At 39.8% G+C, this 23,618-nt stretch overlaps 1 protein-coding gene across 1 annotated transcript in view; it reads right to left on the bottom strand.

Annotated features, from left to right (window-relative positions):
* LOC145432362 (dynein axonemal heavy chain 5-like) overlaps window positions 1–23,618 on the bottom strand; it is a 58,959-nt gene that overhangs the window by 33,132 nt on the left and 2,209 nt on the right. Inside the window, exons 5-29 of the mRNA XM_080309145.1 lie at window positions 23,419–23,618; window positions 23,120–23,273; window positions 22,446–22,609; window positions 22,066–22,222; window positions 21,634–21,846; window positions 20,337–20,442; window positions 19,825–19,932; window positions 18,808–18,995; window positions 17,472–17,666; window positions 17,060–17,194; window positions 16,853–16,960; window positions 16,120–16,273; window positions 15,653–15,799; window positions 14,389–14,630; window positions 14,059–14,235; window positions 13,556–13,760; window positions 13,175–13,317; window positions 10,927–11,061; window positions 10,120–10,242; window positions 9,798–10,011; window positions 9,232–9,455; window positions 8,587–8,785; window positions 8,324–8,496; window positions 7,856–7,986; window positions 6,014–6,165 (exon numbers count right to left, since the gene is read on the bottom strand). Of these exons, the coding sequence (XP_080165271.1) occupies window positions 6,014–6,165; window positions 7,856–7,986; window positions 8,324–8,496; window positions 8,587–8,785; window positions 9,232–9,455; window positions 9,798–10,011; window positions 10,120–10,242; window positions 10,927–11,061; window positions 13,175–13,317; window positions 13,556–13,760; window positions 14,059–14,235; window positions 14,389–14,630; window positions 15,653–15,799; window positions 16,120–16,273; window positions 16,853–16,960; window positions 17,060–17,194; window positions 17,472–17,666; window positions 18,808–18,995; window positions 19,825–19,932; window positions 20,337–20,442; window positions 21,634–21,846; window positions 22,066–22,222; window positions 22,446–22,609; window positions 23,120–23,273; window positions 23,419–23,618 (4,147 nt within the window). The remainder of the gene's footprint in view (window positions 1–6,013; window positions 6,166–7,855; window positions 7,987–8,323; window positions 8,497–8,586; window positions 8,786–9,231; window positions 9,456–9,797; window positions 10,012–10,119; window positions 10,243–10,926; window positions 11,062–13,174; window positions 13,318–13,555; window positions 13,761–14,058; window positions 14,236–14,388; window positions 14,631–15,652; window positions 15,800–16,119; window positions 16,274–16,852; window positions 16,961–17,059; window positions 17,195–17,471; window positions 17,667–18,807; window positions 18,996–19,824; window positions 19,933–20,336; window positions 20,443–21,633; window positions 21,847–22,065; window positions 22,223–22,445; window positions 22,610–23,119; window positions 23,274–23,418) is intronic.

Here is a 23,618-nt window from a genome sequence, read left to right as displayed (position 1 = left end):
CCCGCACATCGCCCTGTCACTACCCCAAACTGACATTACCTGCTGATCCGTCTGCCACTGACTGATGTTCCCCTGGTCCCAGCTCCTATATTTGTTCCACTTTTAACAGTAATACACAAAACTCTGGACTAGGACCTTTCTCTCCCACAGTCAACACAATACCCGTCATAATCACAAACAGAGAGCAACAGAATTATCATAAATCCAGTAACTCCAAAAATATTAATAACCTCCGGCCTCTTCAAAAATATCAACATCCATCCAACTCTATTGTCAAAAATCCACCAGTCTCAATCAGTATGGCACTTTTAAATGTACGCTCTCTGTCGAACAAGTCTTTTATTATTAATGATTTAATTATAGATAATAAACTTGACTGTTTATTTTTAACTGAAACATGGCTGGGTTCGGATGCACCAGTTGTTCTCACTGAGGCCTCCCCACCAAATTTTAATTTCTCTTTTTCTATTAGAAGTGGTAAGAGAGGTGGTGGGACTGCATCTTTAGCCAACAACACACTCACCACCAAACAAATTTTATTTGATCATTTTACCACTTTTGAATTCCATGCTATTGTTTTCAGCAGCCCTCCAGTTTTATCTGTCACAGTTTATAGACCACCTAAAGACAGCGCTGCTTTTATCAAGGAATTCTCAGAATTTTTAACAAACATACATTCAAAATATAACATGATAATTTTAACCGGTGATTTTAACCTGCACATAGATAATCCTTCTGACCCTGCAACAAAAGAATTCTTAAACATCCTTCACTGTTTGGATTTTACCCAGCATGTCACGCAGCCGACTCACAACAGAGGACACACTCTGGACCTGGTCATCACCCATGGGCTGTCCACCAGCGTGTCCTCTGTTGTTGACTTGGCTGTCTCTGACCACTACTGTGTGTTTTTTAACATCACCGGTTTTATTCAGCGGGAGACCTCGGTGCGAACTGTGAGGAGGCGCTATCTAACCTCTGAAGTGGCTGCAAATTTTACCAGGGTTTTAGACGAATGCCCCCCTGTGATTTTACCTGCATCCTGCGATTTGATTTTTAGTTACTTCAACAGCAAACTGAAGAAAAGCCTTGACTCCGTTGCTCCACTCACCACCAAAAAGATTAACGTAAAACATGCATCACCCTGGAGAAACGAAGAAGTCAAAAAACTCAAAAGAAATTGCAGGGCAGCAGAAAGGAGATGGAGGAAAAATAAAAATACTATCAACCATCAAATATTTTGCGAGCAACTTAAAGTGTACAATAATACATTAAGGAAGTCAAGAAATTCATACTTCGCCAAAATAATCAGTATTAACAAAAATAATCCCAAGGTCCTCTTTTCCACCATAGATCATTTATTTAACCCTGATTTTAACAGCTCCCAAAGAACCCCCACAGACTCGCTCTGTGAGCAGTTTGCAGACCACTTCAGGGGAAAGATCAGCGCCATCAGATCTGATATTTTATCTAATCGCGATATGATTGTAAACACATCTGAGGGCTCGATTGTACCTGAGGAGACACTGGACAGCTTTGTCCTGGTTAATGCTGAGAACTTTCAGAAGGTTTTCTCCACAGTAGATCCAATTCCTTCTTCACTCTTTAAAACACTTTATGGATTTTTTGAGGCTGAGCTTTTATGCATGATGAATTGCTCTCTTCAGTTGGGTGTCTTCCCTGCTGCCTTTAAAACGGCGGTGGTGAGGCCCCTTCTGAAGAAGAGCAATTTGGATTGTAATGATTTTAATAACTACAGACCTGTATCCAACTTACCATTTTTAAGTAAAGTCTTAGAGAAACTTGTTTTTACTCAGATTACTGATTTTCTCAATGATAGACAGATCCTGGAGATATTCCAGTCTGGATTTAGGGTGAACCACAGCACAGAGACGGCTCTCCTAAAGGTTTTAAATGATCTTAGATGTAACTGGGACTCCCAAAAGCTCTCAGTCCTGGTGCTACTGGATCTAAGCGCAGCCTTTGATACAGTAGACCACGCTATTCTTTTAAACAGACTGAAACACATGGTGGGCCTCTCTGGTGCTGTACACAGCTGGTTCACTTCCTATCTCTCTGACAGAACTTTTATGGTGAGTATGGATACATGCTCCTCTAAGATCCATAAAATGACATGTGGTGTGCCTCAAGGGTCGGTTCTAGGCCCTGTACTTTTTAATTTGTATATGCTCCCTCTCGGCGGTGTCATCAGGAGGCATGGAGTGAACTTCCACAGTTACGCTGATGACACGCAGCTGTACATCTCCGTGTCTCCTGATGACACCAGACAAATGGATGCCCTTTTTAACTGTATCTTGGATATAAGATCTTGGATGGCAGAAAACTTTTTACAACTTAACCAGGACAAAACTGAAGTTTTAATTGTCGGTCCTGAGGCTCAGAGAGAGAAACTCTTGCCTAAATTAGAGGCATTTTCACTATGTCCTTCGCTACAAGTGAAAAACCTGGGTGTTATTTTTGACTCTGAGCTTGGTTTTATCCCACATATTAAACATGTAACTAAAATTGGATTTTATCATCTAAAAAATATAGCCAGAGTCCGCCCTATTCTCTCTCGGGCCAACACGGAGATGCTGATGCATGCTTTTATTACCAGTCGCATTGATTACTGTAATGCCCTGCTCTCTGGTCTTCCTAAGAAGAATATTTCAACTTTACAACTCTTGCAAAACTCGGCAGCTCGTGTGCTGACGAAGACCAGAGGGCGGGCCCACATTACACCGGTTTTAGAATCGCTGCACTGGCTCCCCGTGTGTTTCAGGATCGATTTTAAAGTTCTTTTATTGGTTTTTAAATGTCTTAATGGTCTTGGGCCTTCTTATCTCTCAGATCTGCTTTTACCATACGAACCCTCGCGGACCCTGAGGTCCTCTGGTACTGGCCTTTTGATTGTCCCTAAAGTCAGGACACATACTCACGGAGAGGCAGCTTTTCAGTGGTATGGTCCTCGTCTGTGGAACAGCCTGCCGGAGGAGCTCAGGGCCGCAGAGAACGTACATGTTTTTAAGAACAGGCTCAAGACCCACCTTTTTAATTTAGCTTTTACTTAGCGTTTATTTATTTTATGCTTATTTATTCTATCCTGTTATTCTATTATTAATTTAGGATTTACCTAATATTTGTTTGATTTTATTCTTATTCGTTTTTTAATCTTCTTATTCTATTTATATTTATATTGTATCCTGTTCTTATTTATTTTATCATTTTACCCTATATATATTGTATTGCGTCATATCTCCGGTGTTTCCTCGGAGGGCGCTCTCTGCACCGGGGCTGTTATTGACCGTGGCTGCTGGGTCTCTGGGGTCCTCTCAGACTGGCTGGGGGGCTCCTTTGCCTCCCTCCTGCTGTGTGCCCAGCCTGGAGGCTGCGGTCTGTGACCGGCTCCCGGTGCAGACGGCTCCCTGTTATAGTGTTTCCTCACTTGGCTCATGCGAGCCCAGCCCAATTTTTACTCTTTAAGTGTGCGCGTGTGTGTATGTGTGTGTGGGTGGGGGGATATATGTGTATTGAGAGTGTGGGGAGTGAGTTGGAGGGTGGGGTGGGCTGCTTTTAACTATGTAAAGCACTTTGTGCTACATTTTCTCTGTATGAAAAGTGCTTTATAAATAAAGATTGATTGATTGATTGATGAAATGTTTACTGCACTCAAAGCGGAATGCAGTGCTAAAACAAAATGTTGTCTTCTAACATGCTTCTTTATCCTGCTCTTTTCCTTATCTTCTCACACAGGCCTCAAAGGTTTTTCATGTTAAAATAGAGTCCTTTCTCCCAAATGTCACCAAGTAATTGCTTGTTGAGGACTATTGGGATTCTCTTTAATATTTTAAGGGTTTGACCTCACAATTTGAAGCACTTTGAGTAGACTTGTGTTGTAAACTGATGATTTTTAAACAAAACTAAATTAAGCTGACTTGAAGTGAATATACACAGCTATCTGAGCGAGTACAACAGTTTGTAGGTTTTCCAAAACTATGTGTGACTGTTAAATAGCTGGTGCCAGTGCTTTCATAAAAAGATAATATGTGAATCAGACAATTATAGTTGTGCCAAAGAATTCATAAATTGTACAATTTTCTAATAAACACCACCTCTAAGTCCACCTCTCCAGTAACTATAAAGCAATTCAAAGGCAAATTACAAAAATATAAATATAAAATGCATGCAATATAAAACATTAAGTTTGTAAAGCATGCAAAGAAAAGCTGCAGAACAAAGACACCAATGGATTAAAAACTTGCTTAAGGAAGCACCAAGTAGCTTTCTGTACTGTAGTGCCTTACAGACCAATTACAGTAACATTATCTAATATAAAATATCAGTATGAGTCATTCAGATGGACTATCAGACAATGAGACTCCAACCTCTTACTTAAACTTGGAACCATATATTTTTCAACACCAACACTAACTGAGCTCTGTAAACAGTTTTATAAACAGTTAAGGTTTTATGGCAGGCTTACATTTCAGACTTTATGATATAATTTTAGGGGATGAACACAAAACTTGCATTAAGTGTTGAGGAATTTTAGCCATTTAGCAGAAAAGTCAATGAAAAGTCAGTCAGTCTTTGTCCAAACCCATCTAGAAAAGCAAGAGTAGCTTTGGAAAAAAACATTTTAGAGAATATATAACTATGGTAAACCTGTATAATAAAGACAGGAAATAAAAGGTATGGATAACATTTTGAATGCCTTATGAACAGAGACTGAAGTGGCCCAGAATAATCTAAAAGGCCATTTCAGCACCTTCAGCTAATGAGCAATAAAATTTAACAGAATGCGCATTGGTGTCGCTTCCAGTGACGGCATGATACGGCTCAGTACATAATAAGAATAATTACATTTTCTGCTTAAGCTCTCAGCACATTCCATATTTCATTCTTGACCCTGTGATGGCTTTATGGTGCTGATATTATTAAAGTTACTAGCGCTAGCTAGAGGCTGTACTTTAGCCTGTTGTGCTACAGAACAGGAGTTTGAATAAATAGAGTAACTCGTTTTGTTTTGTCTTTTTTTTTTTTTTAAATAAAGGTGGGTAATTTCGAGTAACTTTTCACATAATTCAACAAATATCAGAAAACACACAAACTATGTCTGCGCATTTTGCCCCAAAATTCATTTTAGAGTTTTTAAATCAGACATGATGAGTTGCTGACTTGTGTTTTTGGTGAAACATCTTGCAAAACAAACTGAAGTATTCTCCTTTATATTATTCAAAAGTTCCATATAAATACTGCACTAGGCAGTTTGGTACAGTTTAGTGCAGGCTATGCCAGTTACTTTCAAACACTGTGTTGAAGTTAATAGTGACACACTAAGTTGGACTGGTACGGAGCAAGCTGTAGTGTTCATGGTCAATATTAGGCTGCGTCAAGTGTAGCATACATGAATTTCTATTTAAGAAGATGATGAAGATTAGATTCATCTCCCCAAATTCCATCTTTTATACTACCTTTAAAATATCTTGGGGTTAGAAATCGGCCATATAGCTTGTGAAACATGTGCTTATATCTTGTTGACTTCACTTAGCTAAATCCACAAAGAGAAATGGATATCATGGTAGCAACATCACATGGCAGCTTATCAAATAAGACTCTACTAGTGGCTCAAAACAAGTTAGAATGCAACTTATATCTAAGTAACTGTTTCCCCAAGCTATAACTCCTGATTACAAACCATAGGATATACTGTAATATCACCTGAAAAACAACAACAGAGCCAATGCAGTCCATGCACATGCACAGCACTGGATCACTACTGTCTATTAATGATATAAAAGAAGTAGAAACAACCAGATGCCTTTTTAAAGATACCTTAACCTCTCATTGATTATTTAATTTAAAACTATACAACTTTCAAACACTGCACACTGCATATTCTCTTGTTGTTCTGGTCTCACAGCCTTAACTGTGACCCACATTAAGTAGAGGATTACATTACTATGAATACGGATTATTTGGAATCTTTTCTCCTTGTGTGTGCTGCTGATCTCTCCAGATGACAGCACATTATTCATGTACTCCAAGAAGGACTCGTCTTTTATTTCGTTGTCAGTAAAGATGAAGCTGATGCCTTTTCCATGCTGGCCAGCTGTTCTGTACAAACTCTTCAGGTCATCCATCAGGTTGGATGTATTGTATGAGCTGGAAAAGAAAAGCATAAAATAAATATGCACACCCTTTCTTCACTAATAACTAATTTTACAGCTTCTAAAAATCATCCATACGTAGTTAAATGCAATCAAAAAGTGCAGCAGCAGAAAACTAGATCGCATAAAAACTTTAATTCATCTATTTATGTGCCAATTTGCATGAAATTTCTCATGAGATTGAAGCTCAAACTACATTTATTGGTGAGAGCGGTTTAAAAAAAAAAGTGTCGGCGCCCCAGTTTGAGGCTTGGACGATGAAAGTGAAGCACATCTTAGCTTGAAAGTTCACCTGCTTTAGTGTGTGAATGTCAAATTTATTGAATTATAAAGAGGCAGATGAAAAATAAGTTAGAGGGAAAATGGAAGAAGCTGCAAATTGGAGATATTAACTGCATAAACAACATGAGAGAGAAACCACAGATTACTTTCATCTGGTTCTTTAATGATTATCAGTGAGATGAGATACTCCATCCTGTAGTTAATAAGAAATTATAACAACAGCCCTAAGTGGCTGGGAGTTACGCTGTGACTGCCAGACTAGATACGCATTGCTGGTTATTAAAAATAAACACACCTGTTCCCAACTCAACCCAGCAAAAGTGATGAGTTGACCAGTTTGTAAAAGAAGAAATAATATTTGAGGACAAAATAATGGCAGTTTGAGAACAATGAAGCTAGTTAAGCAAGATACAGGTAAAGAGTAACCTCTCCACTCAAGGGAGAAAAGCTGCTTAAGTGAAAAGTAACATTGTGTCAGCCATAAGGATAAAGAGCCCGGACACAGACAGCATGACTACTGGCCACTCAGGGCTGCTGTGATGATAGAAATGCTTCTTTATATGCAGTCTAGTGTGCTTCTAAGAATCCACTGCAGCATATATACCAAAATAAATGCTTTTAAAAAATCTCTAGTAGGAATAATAGTGTTAGGATAACAAAGTTTAAAAGAAATTGTGTACATTAAAGCAACAAGAAAGTCTAAGTTACTGTACAGACAGAGGGAGAGAAAGAGAGTAAATTGGGTTTGCATGAAATAAGAGAACTATCTGTACTGGATGTGCATCTGAAAATCAGTTTTATGTGTGTATCAGAGAGAGCAGATGAAAAAGAAGGAAGGGGACACACAATAGAGGTATCCGTTTTCACCAGGGATAGCTGTGAAGCTAAGAGGACAAACATGTGGTTCATTAATATTAATAGGAAACATTAAAATCTGTTTGGCGAACAAACCGGTGGAAAGTGTGACAATAAATGAATGTAGGGACTGAAGGAGGAAACTACTTGACAGGTTTGGAAGCACGAGTTAGTGATGGTGAGTTAGTATGTTAGTGAAGCCAGAGCTTCTGAGATATCATATAATTAGTATGATATCTGTACCTCTAATGAGAATATACTAGCTGCTGGGCCTGAGAGCTGATAATGCAGAATGTTTCTCATCAGTGACAAAGGTTCTGAGTTTAATGGTTTGATTATAGATGATTATATGATTAATGATTAGATTATAACTAAATCTAACGCTTATAAAACAACTTTAGTTTGACATGTTTTGTGAAGAAATTACTCAGAAAAGGAAATCTGACAATGAAAGGTGTTACTACCACTCCACAATCCAATCCTTAGGAGGTTTACAACTTACACTACATCATTAATAATATTAATATTAATATTTGCCAGCACACTACCGTGTGAGCGTGATCTGGAAGATCTTGTATCCAGCTATGAACGAGGCCAATCTGGTCAGGCTCTGTTTGCCAGAACCCCCAACCCCCACCAGCAGGGCATTACCTCCCGGTGTTCGGATTATCCTCGACACCTACAAATACACACAGAGCTAGAGTCAAATAAGCATGTTTAGATTTGCAGTAAGTTGTAGGCAACAAAAGAAAATAGCAAGCAAAGTAAGAATACATTAAAAAGATAAAGTAGGAATCTGTGTCTGAGTGCAAATGTCTGGGAGTGAGCAACTGTTTGTGAACGCTCCACAATTTATACTCCTTGAAGTAAAACTGTTAGGATATTCCTTGGGCTTTAAGGTGGTCTGAAAACATTAATGGAGGACTTTGAAATGTAAAAACCCTGACTGATGAAAACGTTAGGAAGTGTAGATTATTTTGGTTGGCACAAACACGACAAAAAACTCTTTAGAGTACCTTGACCAAATGTATCATAGCATCCTGAAAGAAGACCATATCCATGCCAGTACCCCTAATACTTTCATTGTAATGGCTTAGGAACATGTTCAGACGGTCCTTTAAAGTCTCAAATGATTCAATAGGCTCGTACACTTTGGGCAAATCAAAGTCTGAGTCTTCTGGTTCTTCCCCTGTGAGGAAAAAAATGAAAGCAGGTCACAAAACTGAGAAAATCTCTTAAATATATATATATATTTCAATATAGTCAGACTCAGTAGTACCTGTGGCCTCAGGGGCATCTCGCAAGAAGTCAACAAAATATCTTTCTGCTACATAGTCCACCATATTCTTGTGCTCTTCACCAAGATGTTCTTCCACCAGCTTTGCCAGAGCCTGGTCAAACCACTCCACATCATCAGGCATCGTGAATCGATCCGCTATCACACGCTTGCACTCATGTTTCCAAAGTGCCATCAACGTCTGGAAAATATATGTTACGTTATTTTTCTGTTAGACAGAAGGTAATTAGCTACATGGAATAAAGTAATAATAATAAGTAATAACAAAGTAATGACTGGTAATAGGTAAAAGCACTGGGGTAGCTTAGTTACTGCAAAACTGTATTACTAGTGTATTATTTGACTTAGGATTTTTAATGTGAAGTCAGACTGTCTGCCGATATTTTTAACCTAGTTATTTTTGACCTCAGCAAGCCTCCTGTGACAGCTCTTGCCACTCAGTTTCATACTGCTGCCACTTCCCCTGTTTGTCACTTACTCAGTCATGCATATTTGTCCTTGGAAAAATCCTGCATGTGTGACCAAAAAAAATGTTTCTCCAGTGGAAATCTCAACATGTTCTCAAGTTTTTCTTAACTACTTGTCATGTTAGAAATGAGGTAATTAAGCATGCAAAATACATCTCACCTGGACAGAGGTGACAACTTCAGCATTGGTGCTGAGCATGCCTTGCCAGATCCTGGAGAGATCCCTCAGGTTAAAGATGTAGTGGAACTTTGCAGGAGTCGGAAGCATCTTGACCTTAGTCAGCTGCCAGAGACGACGCGTGAGGGAAACCAAACGAGGTACAGTGCTCTGGACCTCCTCGCTAAAACCACGTCCTGTGTAAAAGTGGCCCTCACCGATCACGCCTGTGTCATAAAGTCGATGTTTAGAAAAGTTATATATTTTTTTCCAAAGTAAAGGATACAGTGTGTTTCGTGAAATCACTGTATGGTGGCATTTATTAGTACTTAGTTCATCCCTCTAACTTGCTGTGATATATATATGATTGGCAACTATATTACAAGCACACAACACCTACACAACTGTCTGGAAATGGTAAAATAAGAACAAATAAAATAATGTATGTCTCTCAGGACATACATTATACATTATGCCTTAGACCTTGTCATGTATGAACATGTAATGCGAAGTAATCCCCAAAATATAAATGACTGCAGAAAAATGACTTCTTGCAGTGTTTTACCCACCAAATATCTTGTCTATCGAAGCATTGGAGGGCAGCGTGCAGTTAAAGATTGAGAACTGCCTTTTCAGTCTCTGTGGTATGTCATTACGGCCCCCTCCAGGATGAATCATTGCTGCCAGGAACTGAACATCCACAATATTTGTGAACTCTCCAGGTTTTTCCAGATTGAAGAAACCATTCTGTTCCATCAGCTGCCTGACAATCTCATTAGTCACCTGTGATTGAAAGCAAGAAGCTTAAATCAAGAAAAGTTTTGTTTTTCATTTATTTATCATTAACCAGTATTATGAATGAAAAAACACCAGTAGAAATGTTATAATGACCTGGTCTCCCCACTCATTGATGACAGGCATGTTGATGTCATCTATAAAAATTGACATTTTCTTCCCAGCAGGCGGTCCATAAGTGGTCCCCATCCTCTTATCAACATAGCTCTCAACTGACCTCTAAAAAAAAGGAAAAAAGGGAGGGATGAGGCAAGAAAAAGTACAGCGAGATAAAGAAAGAGATCTTTTAATTTCAACTGAAATGTAATTCATCACAGATCATCAATATCACACATGTTCATATTCTTTAATGGCAAATGAACACAGTCATGGTGTTGGTTTTCATTATAGACCTGCTCTGTGCATAAGGCATTGCCAGGTTGGCAATGCCTTATACAACTGCCCCCTGCCTTGCATTGAAACGATTACTTTCTTCCTGTCTTTGGCTGTGTGACTGCTGTCTACTCTTACTACTTCAGCTGTATCTCATCACTCGATCGGTCCCTGAGTGTGCGCAGTAAGGAGCCTATAATATGCCTTGTTACTCAGCTGTATTCCGCCCTCTTTCCTAGTTTGTGTCTATTTTGGTTTCACTGTACTTTGCATCCATCCTTCATATCTTTTGTTTTTGGTTTTACTACTATTTGTATAAGCCTTCAGCTAATTCCTGTGTTTGATCTCTTGGTGTTACGTTCTGTTGCATCAGCTTTCATTTTTAAAGTTTGCTCTTTATTCTTGTTTACCTGCCTGTGGTGTTCTCCCCTCTTTAACTGAACGCTCCTTTTAAGTTAAAAATTCACAGAGTGACACACTTCTGTTTCTTCTAAATTAAGAGAAACGTAGGCAGGTGACCTGCTGCTTTACCTGGAACATTAGTGGTGTAGTAGCAGAAGAGAAGTTGAGACTCTTGCCTATGTGGGTCTCAGGGTCATACTTTGACATGTAGCTCTTGATGATAACAGTCTTGGCTGTTCCTTGCTCTCCAATTAGCAAAACAGCCTATAACAAACATATTTAGATTTGCCATCAGTCCAAATTATCCCAACTAACTTCCACGTTATAGGATAACATGAGAAGGACGACAGTAGAACAAGACCGCGAACAGTTAACTGTGTCCTCCAATGCAAGAGAGGCACGTCTACGGCATATTCTATGAGGAAAGATCAAAGGGAAAGTAAGAGCATATCCTCTGCGTCTGCTGAGCATAAACACATGATGCTGGTTTTGTAGTTACATTTAAATGTTTATCCAAAGTTTACTTCAGGTTGTCTCTCTGGAGAAAGTACATGACTCATTGTCAAAGTCTAAAAACAGATGAGACCTTCATAAATGTAAATATAACACATCAGAGCTGCTTTTCCACCATCCCTGGACTCGCACCAGTTTGCATACAGGGAGAACCGGTCAACCGAGGATGCGATCGCCACAGTGCTGCACACATTACTGAAGCACTTGGAACACAGGAACACCTATGCACGGCTCCTCTTTGTAGACTACAGCTCGGCTTTTAATACCATCCGGCCATACAAACTCCGTCCCAAACTCCACCAACTGGGACTTAACTCCTCTCTGTGCAACTGGATTGTGGACTTCCTCACTAACCGTAGACAGAGTGTCAGAGTGGGTAAGAACACCTCTTCCACCCTTGTGGTCAACACCGGTGCCCCTCAGGGGTGTGTTCTGAGCCCTCTGCTATACACTCTCTTCACCCATGACTGTATTTCCTCCTGCGCGTCCAATCTCATTGTTAAGTTTGCAGATGACACTACAGTGCTCGGACTTATATCCAACAATGATGAGACAAACTATAGGACAGAGGTGCAACAACTAGAGTCATGGTGCCACGACAATAACTTGGTCTTAAACACCAAAAAGACCAAGGAGATCATTGTAGATTTCCGGAAGAGGGGTCATAACAACCATCTGCCTCTCTTCATTGGCAGTGAGGCGGTGGAGAGGGTGAGCAGTTTTAAATTCTTGGGGGTAACTGTGACCGAGGACCTGTCCTGGGGCAACCATATCACCTCAGTTGTACGGAAGGCCCAACAGCACCTCTACTACCTGAGGAGACTGCGGAGCGCACACATTCCCAGATCTCTGATGTTGAACTTCTACAACTGTGCCATCAGCAGCGTTCTGACGTATGGATTTCTAGTGTGGTTCCCCAGCTGCACCAAGGCCGATCAGCAAGCACTCCAGCGGGTGGTGAAAGAAGCTGGCAGAATTATTGGAACAAGTCTGCCAGAGATCAGTAATATCTTCCCCACTCGCTGTCTGAGGAGGGTGCACAGTATCCTGCGGGACCAACATCACCCTGCGCGCCACCTTTTCCATCTGCTGCCCTCAGGGAGAAGGTACAGGTCTATACAGGCCAGAACATCCAGACTGGCCAACAGCCTGTATCCACAGGCTGTGAGGCTCCTGAACTCTCTGCCCCCCTCTCACGGACAATAACCATATCCAACTTCTTAATAGCAATGAACTGGTCTGCATTGGTGCATCATATCTTTATTCTCTTCCCCCTCCTGCCCCCCCCCCCCCTCTTTCTTAAACAGATAACTATCATATCTGATATCATATCTCACAGTACAATAATATTGAATGGGTTGCACTGTTGTATTTTGTCATGTTTCTCAGGTCTTTGTCTGAATTTCTACGAACATTATTGCTAAGGATTGTCTTATTGCATTGGAGTCACACTGGGTTAAATATGTACACTTGGGTTTTAAGGGGTATTTATTATTTTCTTCTTTTTTTTGGGTTGTATGGAAGCCCCAAACGCAATTTCATTGTTCTTGACAATGACAATAAATAAATACTATAGAGGATTTAGAAAAGACACAAAACACTCAAGAACAGGAAGGTCAGATTAGACTTTGAAAACAGAAAACAGCTAAAAAGAGCCTTGCACAATTATCCAAAAACTAAAACTAAGATTGCTTGTGCCAGAATGATGGGAAAAGAAAAGTATGTGGAACATCATCACATTGTCTATCAAACATGGAGAAGGCAGTTTAACACTACGCGTTAAAGCATGCGCGTGTAGGCTGTCACTGGAAGCGGGTCACTAGTGTTTGCTGATGATGGAAATTACTCTAACTGGTAACCATACCTTGCCTTGCTTTGCAATAGTCTGGGTTAGGAAGTCTGTTCTAACGTTGTCCACATTGGGGACCAAAATTGAGCTGTACTCTGGTGTGAATTCAGATGGATAAATGTATTCCTCCACTCTGGTGTTCCAATGGACCCAATGACCTGGAAAAATATTTAATTAAATTTTAATAAGATAAAGCTTGTTGTAGAGATCAACACAAAATATGAAAAAAAAAATTCAAAATAATATTAATCCAAGGATATTAATTTAGTTTATCACTAAAAATAATTTTATATACACATATGTACTTTCCATAAGTACAACATGAGACATAATGTCTCTGCCTACCCAGTAACTAAACAACGCCATCTGACTGAAAGTTAATGAAGCCATGCTTACCATCTGCTGTGACATAGTAGTCAAACATGGTGTCCTCACTGTCAGGAGGAATGTCTGGCAAGTTTAGATGAATACTCTTGTTTCCTCTAAGCCAGATTTCCATCTTCCTCCGATCATCCAGTTCAAGTACGGCCCCAGCGCTCCACATTAGTGCAAAGACATAAAGCCGCTCCAAAAACTCTCTGGATAAATCGCCACACTGCTCCTGTAAATTGATATCCATTTTAAGATGAGGAAATTCAGGGATCATTAAAAGAACCCAAAAAGGAGATGAGCACTTCATAAGTTAGGCCAAGTCTATGAAACTGAACATACAAAATATATGGACAAAACTATGAGTCCCAGTCTGTATAATGGGTATAAATGTGCTTAAAAAGGTTTTGAAAACATAAATACAAGTTGGTCTCACTATAAATTTCCACTTCTACTTCAAGAGTCACTTATCAATGAAATATTCATTAGCTGCTGTTCGTGTGCATGTCCAGTGGATGGGAATACCTCACCTTAGGTGGTATGAGTCCCTGTAGCATGTTTATGCATTGCATGATTACAAAGGCCTCTAGCATGTCCATTTTGAACTCTAGTGACTGCACGCAGAAGCGGTAGAGCTCGGAGAAAGACGAAGAGAAGAGCTTTCTCAGTATCTCTGCCTCATGTGGGGACCGTTTCTTCAACCAGCCCTAGAAGCAGCAACAGCATGACTCTATTTAGTCAAAACTACATGCAGTGCACAGGTTTTAAATTATATGATTCACAAGTAAATATTGCCTTAATATACCTTGATTTCAAACTTTTACGAAATGAAACAAAAATAATTACAACCGGTTTTTCACCTCTAGTATGGGGATCCAGGTGAGCACAGAGGAGCTCATGAACACCATGCCATTGCGTGAGACGGTGGCTGGAGAGGCATTGTCGATGTTATGCGGCTCAAATACCACCTTGCAGTTGGGAGCCATTGGTATTTGGTCTCCATTTGCGAGTGTAAGAGTTCTGTTGTCATCCAAAACTGAATTTAGGTTTTCAATCCAGATGGCGTCAACTGGCCCATCCAGCACTATCCAGATGTGCTCTCCTGTGAGGGAAACAAAGTGTTTGTTTACATGATTACGAAAATGAGGTGGTATGAAGACCTTGTGCTGTCACCCTCAAGCAAAAATGAGCTACATTTCTGAATATGAATTTAGTGCAGACAAAAGAGTTCAAAATGTTTTCTTGGCTAACCAGCAATCATGAGCTATCAGTTTGCAAGAAAAACAACAACTGAGTCATTTATTTTGTGGAATTTTAAATATGAACAAAGAAATCCGTTTCTCCTCGCTCTCCTCCCAGTTGGAAAACATCCAAAAACAGAAACACAAAAGACAAATTGCGTCTGAAACAAGCAAAAGGCTGACGTTGTCTGACGTTCAGGCAATATCGCACGATAAAGCTGCTGTTTGAATGTGGTTTACACTCTAAATGCTGAGAAATCAGTTCCTTTGAATATGACTACTACATGAGCACGTGTTTTACACAGAAGTTACCAGATGATACACACAAGGCTGTTTCTGCATCAGTTAAAACACAATGAGCGTGGACAGCACACAGCTGTTTTCACAAAGTACTTCTTTTCTTTGAGGAATATCTACTTGACCCAGGAGCTGCTGCCCTGTCACATTGCCACATCTACTTTTCTACACTGGAATTCACTCTGTCCAAAGTAGCAAGCTCTGCAAATGAACAGGAAGTAGCAGCAGGAAAATAATGCAAATACGCAGAGAACACCCCACTCATAGATATGCAAAACACCATCAGAACAAGTAATTAATAGATGAGATGTGTACTTAGACGCATAAAAGCAAACATGGAATGCATACGCAATTGCCCGCAGACATTTTTAATTATCCGTGTAAGCTTAGAACTAAATAGGAAGATTAAACAGAGCTTTGTTTCCTTTGAACCTTCCAACGTTGTCCCAACGTATTAATACTTAATTGCAATAACCTACTTGAACTGGTTTGTCAAAGTTCTCATGGAAAACAATGTTTACCAATGATTTTTTGCTTTATTAATACCCAAGTGTGACATATGTGCACAATAAGAAACTTTTTGGACCTTTCTTTGCTCTCAGTGTTTTCCTCCACAGTGTAGAGAAGATGCCATCAGTCCAGTCATTTGTGGCCACATCTAGTCTGCCAAACATCTGAGGTGCAGTAATGGCTTTGGGGTTCATGCGCATCTCTCTGTGAGAATGACCACATTCTGGAAGAAAATTAGATATTAGCAGAAACATGTTCTGTTTTCCTAAAGTTAATATAATGGATAATATAATACTTTAATGGAGCAATAATTATATTAAACACATGACAAGGTCACAAAAGTAACAATATTACCCTAAAAATATGTAGATTTAATAAGATACCCCATAAATTAAATAGATATCTTGTCCCAGTATGAGTATATTTCTTCGGTTATTCTGTTCACATATTCGTGTCTACAGTACAATAGATTCAAAACAAGCTTACCACAAGTTGGTGTCTTTTTCTTTAAGCTCACATGCGACAAAATACACTAAATCCTACCTGTCATAGCTTTCATAAGCGTGTGTATACAAGTTGTCTTTCCAGCCCCACTGGGCCCCAGGGCCATCATGCCATGTCGGACTCTTTGAGTCTCGTACAGCTGGATGACCTTTAGCTTCCAAGGAGGATGGTTGATTAGGCCTGCATCCTCCACCTGAAGAAACAAAGTAGTTACAATTCCAGCTATTTTTGTAACAATAATGCTTTTACTGTATTTACAAGTATAATAACTTAGTATACAGTCGTGGTAAAAAGAAAGCACACCTTCAGTCAATTTTAAGGTTTCACACATCAAAACATCTTTTTTTTTTAAATTAAAAAAATGAAGCCAAAATGCAGAAGCAATATATGAAAAACTAAACTAATACTATCAAATGCACTTGCTTAACTGATCAGCAACAAAACAGCATAAAATCTAAAAGTTCCAACTTTTAATTGCATCTCTCCCTTCCTGCACTGTTTTTCACAAGTCCTCGGGTTAGGTCCTTTACAAATAATAAATGCCACTATTTGTATCCTTCTCGATGTCCTGTCCTGAGGTCTGACATGACAAATACGGCGGCCTCACTCTCCATTAGGCTTTTGGACCGTCTTACTCAGCCTTCGCATTTCTCTTTCTGCCTCTTTCCATTGTTTCCCCTTCCTGTTCCCCCCATCTTGCAAACTTGGTGTTACTGTGGATTTTCACTCTCCTCGTCAATAACAGATAAATCCATTCTCCAAACTCTCCTACCTGTTTGTCAATGGCAGCTTCTAGTTCAGGGTAGCCCGCTTTGTCAAGTTGGATGCCCGGGAAGAGGTCTTCAATCAAGCTCAGAAAAAGTGGCTCATCCTCATCGATCTAAACGCATGTGCACACAAATTTGCAAAACCCAGTGAAAACATGAAATATCAGCATGGTTATCTTTTTGATGCCCTATTGTGTACATTGTAGACTTACCAGTTTTGAAAGGTTCATGTCCCTTAGAACCCTCATGACAATGGTAGACTCTGTATCACTGGGGTTGGCTCGCTTGGCTGCTCCCAGAGTTCGCAGAACTGACAGAATGTTGCGCAGGCCAAAATCATAGTGAACCTGAACATTCATAAATATCATTTTAGTTTCATTTACATTAATGGAAACCCGTGCAACCTTGTTGTTAAGTCATGTGACAATGATACCTCCTCCAAACTAACTCCTTTTCTGACCCCATTCCTACAAGCATCACACTCTATTTTCAGCAGCCTGTGTGTCAGTAAGACTTTTTATGCATTTTTAGCTGCAGCTTGTTTATGCTCCCACACTCAGTGCAAGTTCTACCACTTTCCACTTGTTACTGCAAGGTTAAAAGGAAGATCTTCAATTTTTATACCTGCTTGGACAGTTGCTCCTCGCACAGCTTGTAAAGCGTGAAGAATTTGCGTGCAAGCTCCATGTTGTCGATAAACCCACAACTGGCCAGTTTTACCCTAATAATGATTTGACGGTCTGGAACCATCATGGCCACGGAGCGGAAGTTGATCTTCAGGTTTTCAGGAAGCTCCTGACGACCTGCATAACCTGGATTCTGATTACATGGAGAATAACAAAAAAAAAAGATATTAATGGAGTAAAACAGAAATAAAACATTTAATGATAATTAGGAGTAAATGCTACATTGCCCATTCTACTGCATTAGAAATTTAGATCAGTGGTCCCCGGGCCTCGGACCGGTACCGGTCCATGAGTCGTTTGGTACCGGGCCGCGAGAGTTGAGGCTCAGGTGTGAAATGTATGGTTTTCAGGGTTTTTATCGGTTTTCTGCGTTATTTTGTTATCGTTTTTATCGTTAACTCAGTTTTCCTGGGTCTTTTCACGTGTGTTATGAATAACTCTTCTATTTTTCAGTAGCGGTACTAGTTTTATTTTGTTGTATTTTTCCGCGACACCTTAAAGGCCGGTCCGTGAAAATATTGTTGGGCATAAACCGGTCCGTGGCGCAAAAAAGGTTGGAGACCGCTGATTTAGATGACAGACTAGAATGCAACAACAATGAAACTAAATGGATGAAGTTTATACTGGAATGTAGTTCATCTTCATCACAAACGCTATCCTTCAACTTCAGCAGACACAGCCTACAGACACAGCCTGTTTCACAAAGCTTGTCTATACTAATGTACACACACACACACACACACACACACACACACACACACACACACACACAGAATAAAAAAGAGGAAAATGATCTCTGACCCCTCTCGCCACAGGGAGGAATTATTCCACTGTTATGTTTAATGACTTGCCTCAGGACAGCAAATGAGGCAAGGAGATAAAGCGATTTAACTATTACTCTAAGAAATAAATCACATGAAATAGCAGGCAGAGCCCAAAGTTTAATTCAAAAACTGACTTATAAAATATTACATGTTAGAGTTCAATTCCATTTTAGTGTTATTTGTGATTCATTTCAGTTTTCAAGATTAAAAATTTTGCTTTAAAAAAAAAGGAATCATTATGCGATAAATCTAACAGCCAAGAGTAAATATTGATGTCCATGCATGCACAGCATGTCCAGGCACCATCTGAAACAGATACAGTTCATACACTTCAATATTCATTCTGTTAACTAAGGTGTCATTTACTGATGTTAAGAACTGCCTCCTTTAGATATTTCCTCTGACCAGTCAAATAGATATTAGCAGTCTTGTTCTACTTCCATCACTAACCATGGTAAGGAAGATGCCAAACTCTGGGTTCATGTCCACATTGTCTCCATCTGTGAAGACAAAATTTTTGCGACGTTCCTTCTTGCAGGTGAGAACTATCGCGATCTGCTGGGCTGCCACAGAAAGAACTGGGAGGTCGATGCGGTTGAACTCGTCAAAACAGCCCCACGAACCAGACTGAGCCAGACCTGGTAAATCACATAAACACAGAGCTATGGTCCGTCCGCTGCAAACAAATAAGATATCTGACATTACATATTGTGTGATTGTTGTTTTTTTTTATCTGTATTGTTATGATTTATTAGCAAAAAAAAAACCCCACAGGCCTATAACCTGATAACTCAAACCCTTAAACTTCTTTCTGGGTATATATTTATTGTCACGGTCCTGGGTCGGTGACCCAGTGTTTTGAGTTTTGTTGTGTTTTTGATCTTTGAGTTCATCATGGTTATCACTGTTAGTGTTTTGGTTTCTGTCTCAGTATTTCTAGCTCTCTAGTTTGTTGCTCTGTGATTTCTAGTTCTTGTTCCCGTGTCCCTATGTTCAGTGTCAAGTCTGTGTCTCTGTGCCTGTTGTGCTTCCAGTGTGTCTGGTTTTGCTTCACCTTGTCTCGTTAGCTCTGATTTCTCCCCGAGCTGTGTTTCCCTCCTGTCTCCCGTTCCTTGATTGCTCCAGTCCTGTGTTTTCCTTGCTCTGTGTCATGTCGTACCCTCACCATGCTGTCTGTTTTTTCCCCTCCGAATTCCTGAGGAAATTCTAGTTCCCAGTCCTGGTTTGTTTTCCTAGTTTGTGCTTCTTAGTTTTTAGACTCAAGTGTCCAGTTTAGTTTCGAGTTTTCTAGTTTGGGGTTTTGGTTTGTTTTTTGTGAAGTTTAATCTTTATGTAAAGCCTCCCAGCAATAAACGCTGCCTCTTTAAGTTGATTCTGTCTCATGAGTTCTGCAATTGGTACGTACTTCCTGCTTGCCACACAGTCTATCATGACACTTATAGCATGACTTTACTTAGTGATTCTCACCTTTAAATATTCTCCCCAAGCCTCTGAAGTCCATCTGGTCAGAGCAGTTGAAGACCACAACGTACTTTCCCAAACAGCGACCCATGTCTTTTATGGTCTCGGTCTTTCCTGATAACAAAAGGCAACATTTTCACAGCCTAAACTGAAATGCAACCATTTGTATGCTGATAGAAAACCTGACAACAAATGATCTCATAATAGAAACTATCAAAGCTAACTCTGTAATGAAGCCGTTCCCGACTGAGATAGCTGTGTTGTTTGATTCTTCATTTAAATGACCTGAGTTGTATAGAGTCTAGAAGGGTAAATTATCTATATTTAAAATGGTTAAATTCAATTACTTTAACACTTGGCAAACCTTGGAACAGCTTTTTAACATGTCTGTCCCATTCCGAAATCATAAGTTTTGCATACCAGTTCTAGGTTTTCATTCCTATAAAATGTTGCATTTTCTTTTTGATTCAATGTAATTTCCAAAAAATAGATAGATACTGTGTGACTAATTTTCATACCTGTTCCAGCTGGACCAGCAGGTGCTCCACCCATACTCATACCAAGAGCTTGGGCTAAAGTGATGTAACACCTGTCCAATTGTAGACACACAAACATAATAACAATCTAATTTCATAAATCATGAATCATTTCATAAATTCATAAGCTAATAATATCCATACTCAAAATGACCACAAATGAACGTGATCTCATTCTCCACAAGGTTCAAGGATTAAGCTTTAGAACCCTGCCCCTGAAGCTGATGGGGATTCAGCGATTTGCTCAAGGACACATCAGCAATCAGGATGACTGACAACAGGACCTAGCCCTCTGGTCACTGGTCTCCATCTTCATTACAATGACTGACCTCGGGGTAAAAATCATGGTAAAGCTGGGATACTGACATATTTTCTCTCCTTCAGCAGATACAGATTAATTCTGACCACTCCGTAACCAGATTTACTTTTTTCATCCCAACATCTTTTTTGCCACAATTTAGGACCACTTGCACCTTTCCCTTTTTTAACGTGATGTGGTGGCAGCGAGGAGGTAGGACAATGATAGCAAGCAAAACAAAGAAGAAAGACAGCATGAGAAAATGATGGAAAAGCAGAGCTGTCTTGGCGCCTCTAGCCATAAGGCCAGCATGCCACTTTTTTGGAGAGCTGCTGTCTGATGTTAGATGGTAACTCCCTCCCTAGTGCTGTCCTCTCACATCTCCTCCTTGTCTCTCCTCATCTTTTTTTCCCTCCTTGTCTCTTCTCATATTTTACCCTCTGTGTCTGTTACTAAGACACTTCTTGTTGTTGGACTGCTGTCTCCCTCACTCTGTCTGATCCTCTTTCCTTTTCTTTCTGTCATTCATATCGCCTGTTAGTTACAGATGTGATGATCGCTGTGTAAGACTGCTTCATCCTGCTTCATCCTGCTTTCTAATTTCTCATCCTCACAGTCCCCGAGTTGTCTTTTTTTCTTTGCTCTTGTTGGCTGTCGTTGTAGTCATTAAATTCAAAATGAGCCAATATTTTATCTCAAAATAGTTTTCTCAGTTTTAAACATTTGCTAGATTTATTATATGGGTTTATAAGACTTGCGAATCATTGCATCCTATTTTAACTTACATTTTGGAGCATCCCAACTTTCTTTAGAATTTATTTTGGAGTTTATTACAATGTTCATAGTAGATTGCCTCTTTAGGCTACACAGGTTTCTGTTTTTGAGCAGCGCCGTCCTTGCTCCACAAGGATAGCCAGTTGTGGTCGAATCAATGTTTTAAAACGTTTGCGGATTAGTTCCTGGATTTGGACAATGACTTACTTGAGATGGGAAGGAGTTGAGGAAGTCAATTAGCTGGAAGCCAGAGTCCTGGATAGCCAGAGCAGCTTGTCTGATCACAAGGTGCAAAGACCTCTGGGATTCTTTCAGCAGAGCATTGAGCCACACCTCCACGTTCCCTTCAGCTGTGACGGGACGATCCAGCTCCACAGTCTCTCCCTCGCGTGATGACACGGCCAGAATGCGGTCATATATCTGTGAAAGGCAACACTGATTAGATCGATTATTATAACTACAATGATGAAGTTATTTTTCTTATAAAAAGTATATTTTTCAAATTCTACATTACTCTGATTAGTTCATTCAATTTGACATTAAAGCAGCTATTATATTTTATTACTTTCATGTTACAATCACATATTTTTCAGAAGGTTAAGTGTTTAAGATAAACAACAAAAAAAGAACATAATCCACCTTTTCATGAAACTGGACACACTTGATATTGTCAAAGACATTGAGAAGGTGGGCCTGGATGGTGTGGGAGTCAGAGGCCTGGCCCAGGATCTCCAGCAGGGCAGGATCAGAGACAAAGAAGAAACGAGGAAACAGCAGACGCTTCTTCTCCAGATAACTGTTTGACCACATAATTTTAAAAAAATCAATACAAAGTATCATCTGACAGACAATACAATAAACCAGATAGTTAACTGTACAGCATAAAAAAGGAAATCAGTCACTTCACTTACCCTCACTACTGATTATCGTTTAAAATCTTCTACCTTTCTTTTGGTGGTTAAGTTCATTAGAACCTAAAAATAAGGGCCATGGTGGTGTTTTAAGTTTTTTCTACTCACCCTGTTAGAGACTTCTGACAGATCTCCAGCTGTTCGAGGAGATGTGGAAGCAGCTGTCCCATGGTCTCATCCCCCACGCATGACTGTACCACATTGGGCATTTCATGGGCTCGCATCATGATCTTCACCCATGACTTATCAATGTTAGAGAAACGCTTTGCTTCCTAAAAAGATTGAGTTAGTCAATTATCTCATGATCACTGTTTGACTGTTTTATTATTTTATTTTGTATTTGGTTATTTCTTTTAAATGCTTGGACGCTGTTTGGCGCTGATTTTAGAATTAAGCTCGTAAAACAATCTTACAAAGGCAACATTTCACTATTATTTCTTCTTCTTTTAAATGTCAAAACACTGTGGCCTGAAAACATTGCCTGGACCAGTGATTTATTTTGCTCAAGAGACTGAAATATAATTTTTGAAAATGAAAATAAAAGAAACTCAACGCCTGGCACATTAATGCACTACTGCACCTAAACACCCAGAATATTGTCCAGAAATCTGATAATGATGTAAAGATAGAATTTTTTTATGTAAATTGTGTAACTGCAAATGAGTAATTTCAGTTCAGTTCACTTGTTTGCCTTTTAAACTGAAATTGCCTTTTAAACTGCATTTGGAGTCCATGTTTAAGCCTGATAACCAATATGAATCACATCCTGAAATGTTGTTCACCTTAGGCAACTGTTTGGCGATATCTCCACCCACAAACACAGCCTCCAGATAGATCCACAGGTTCTGGACAGTCATCCAGTGCTCGATAATATCAGTGGTGTTGGAGAGATTCTGAACCCACTTCTGAATCTGGGCTTTAAATGGGGTGTTGTACCTGAAAAAGAAGGTAAATCTTCACGTTCGCCTTACTTAGGGACGCACACCTGTGTGTGGCTCGTCTAATGTCTAGATTTCCCACAGCTGTGGAAGAAGATCATCACTACCGACACTAATGATAATGACACTCAACACTGCCGTACCGGTTGCTCATAAGGGATCCCAAGATCATTAGGCTATCCTCCATGCTGGCAATGATCTCTGATGTGCTGTCTCCTCTCAGCAGCAACTCCCCACGGGTCTTAAAACTGGCAAATGTAAAAGTCTTGTTGTCCCACTCAGCGATCACTTGCTTCAGCTTTTGTTCAATATCACGCTCTTTCACAGCACTGATGCAGATATC

Source organism: Astatotilapia calliptera, chromosome 12 (genome assembly GCF_964374335.1).
Source record: "Astatotilapia calliptera chromosome 12, fAstCal68.1, whole genome shotgun sequence".
NCBI classification, from domain to species: Eukaryota; Metazoa; Chordata; class Actinopteri; order Cichliformes; family Cichlidae; genus Astatotilapia; species Astatotilapia calliptera.
This window is presented reverse-complemented; position numbering and strand designations above follow the sequence as displayed.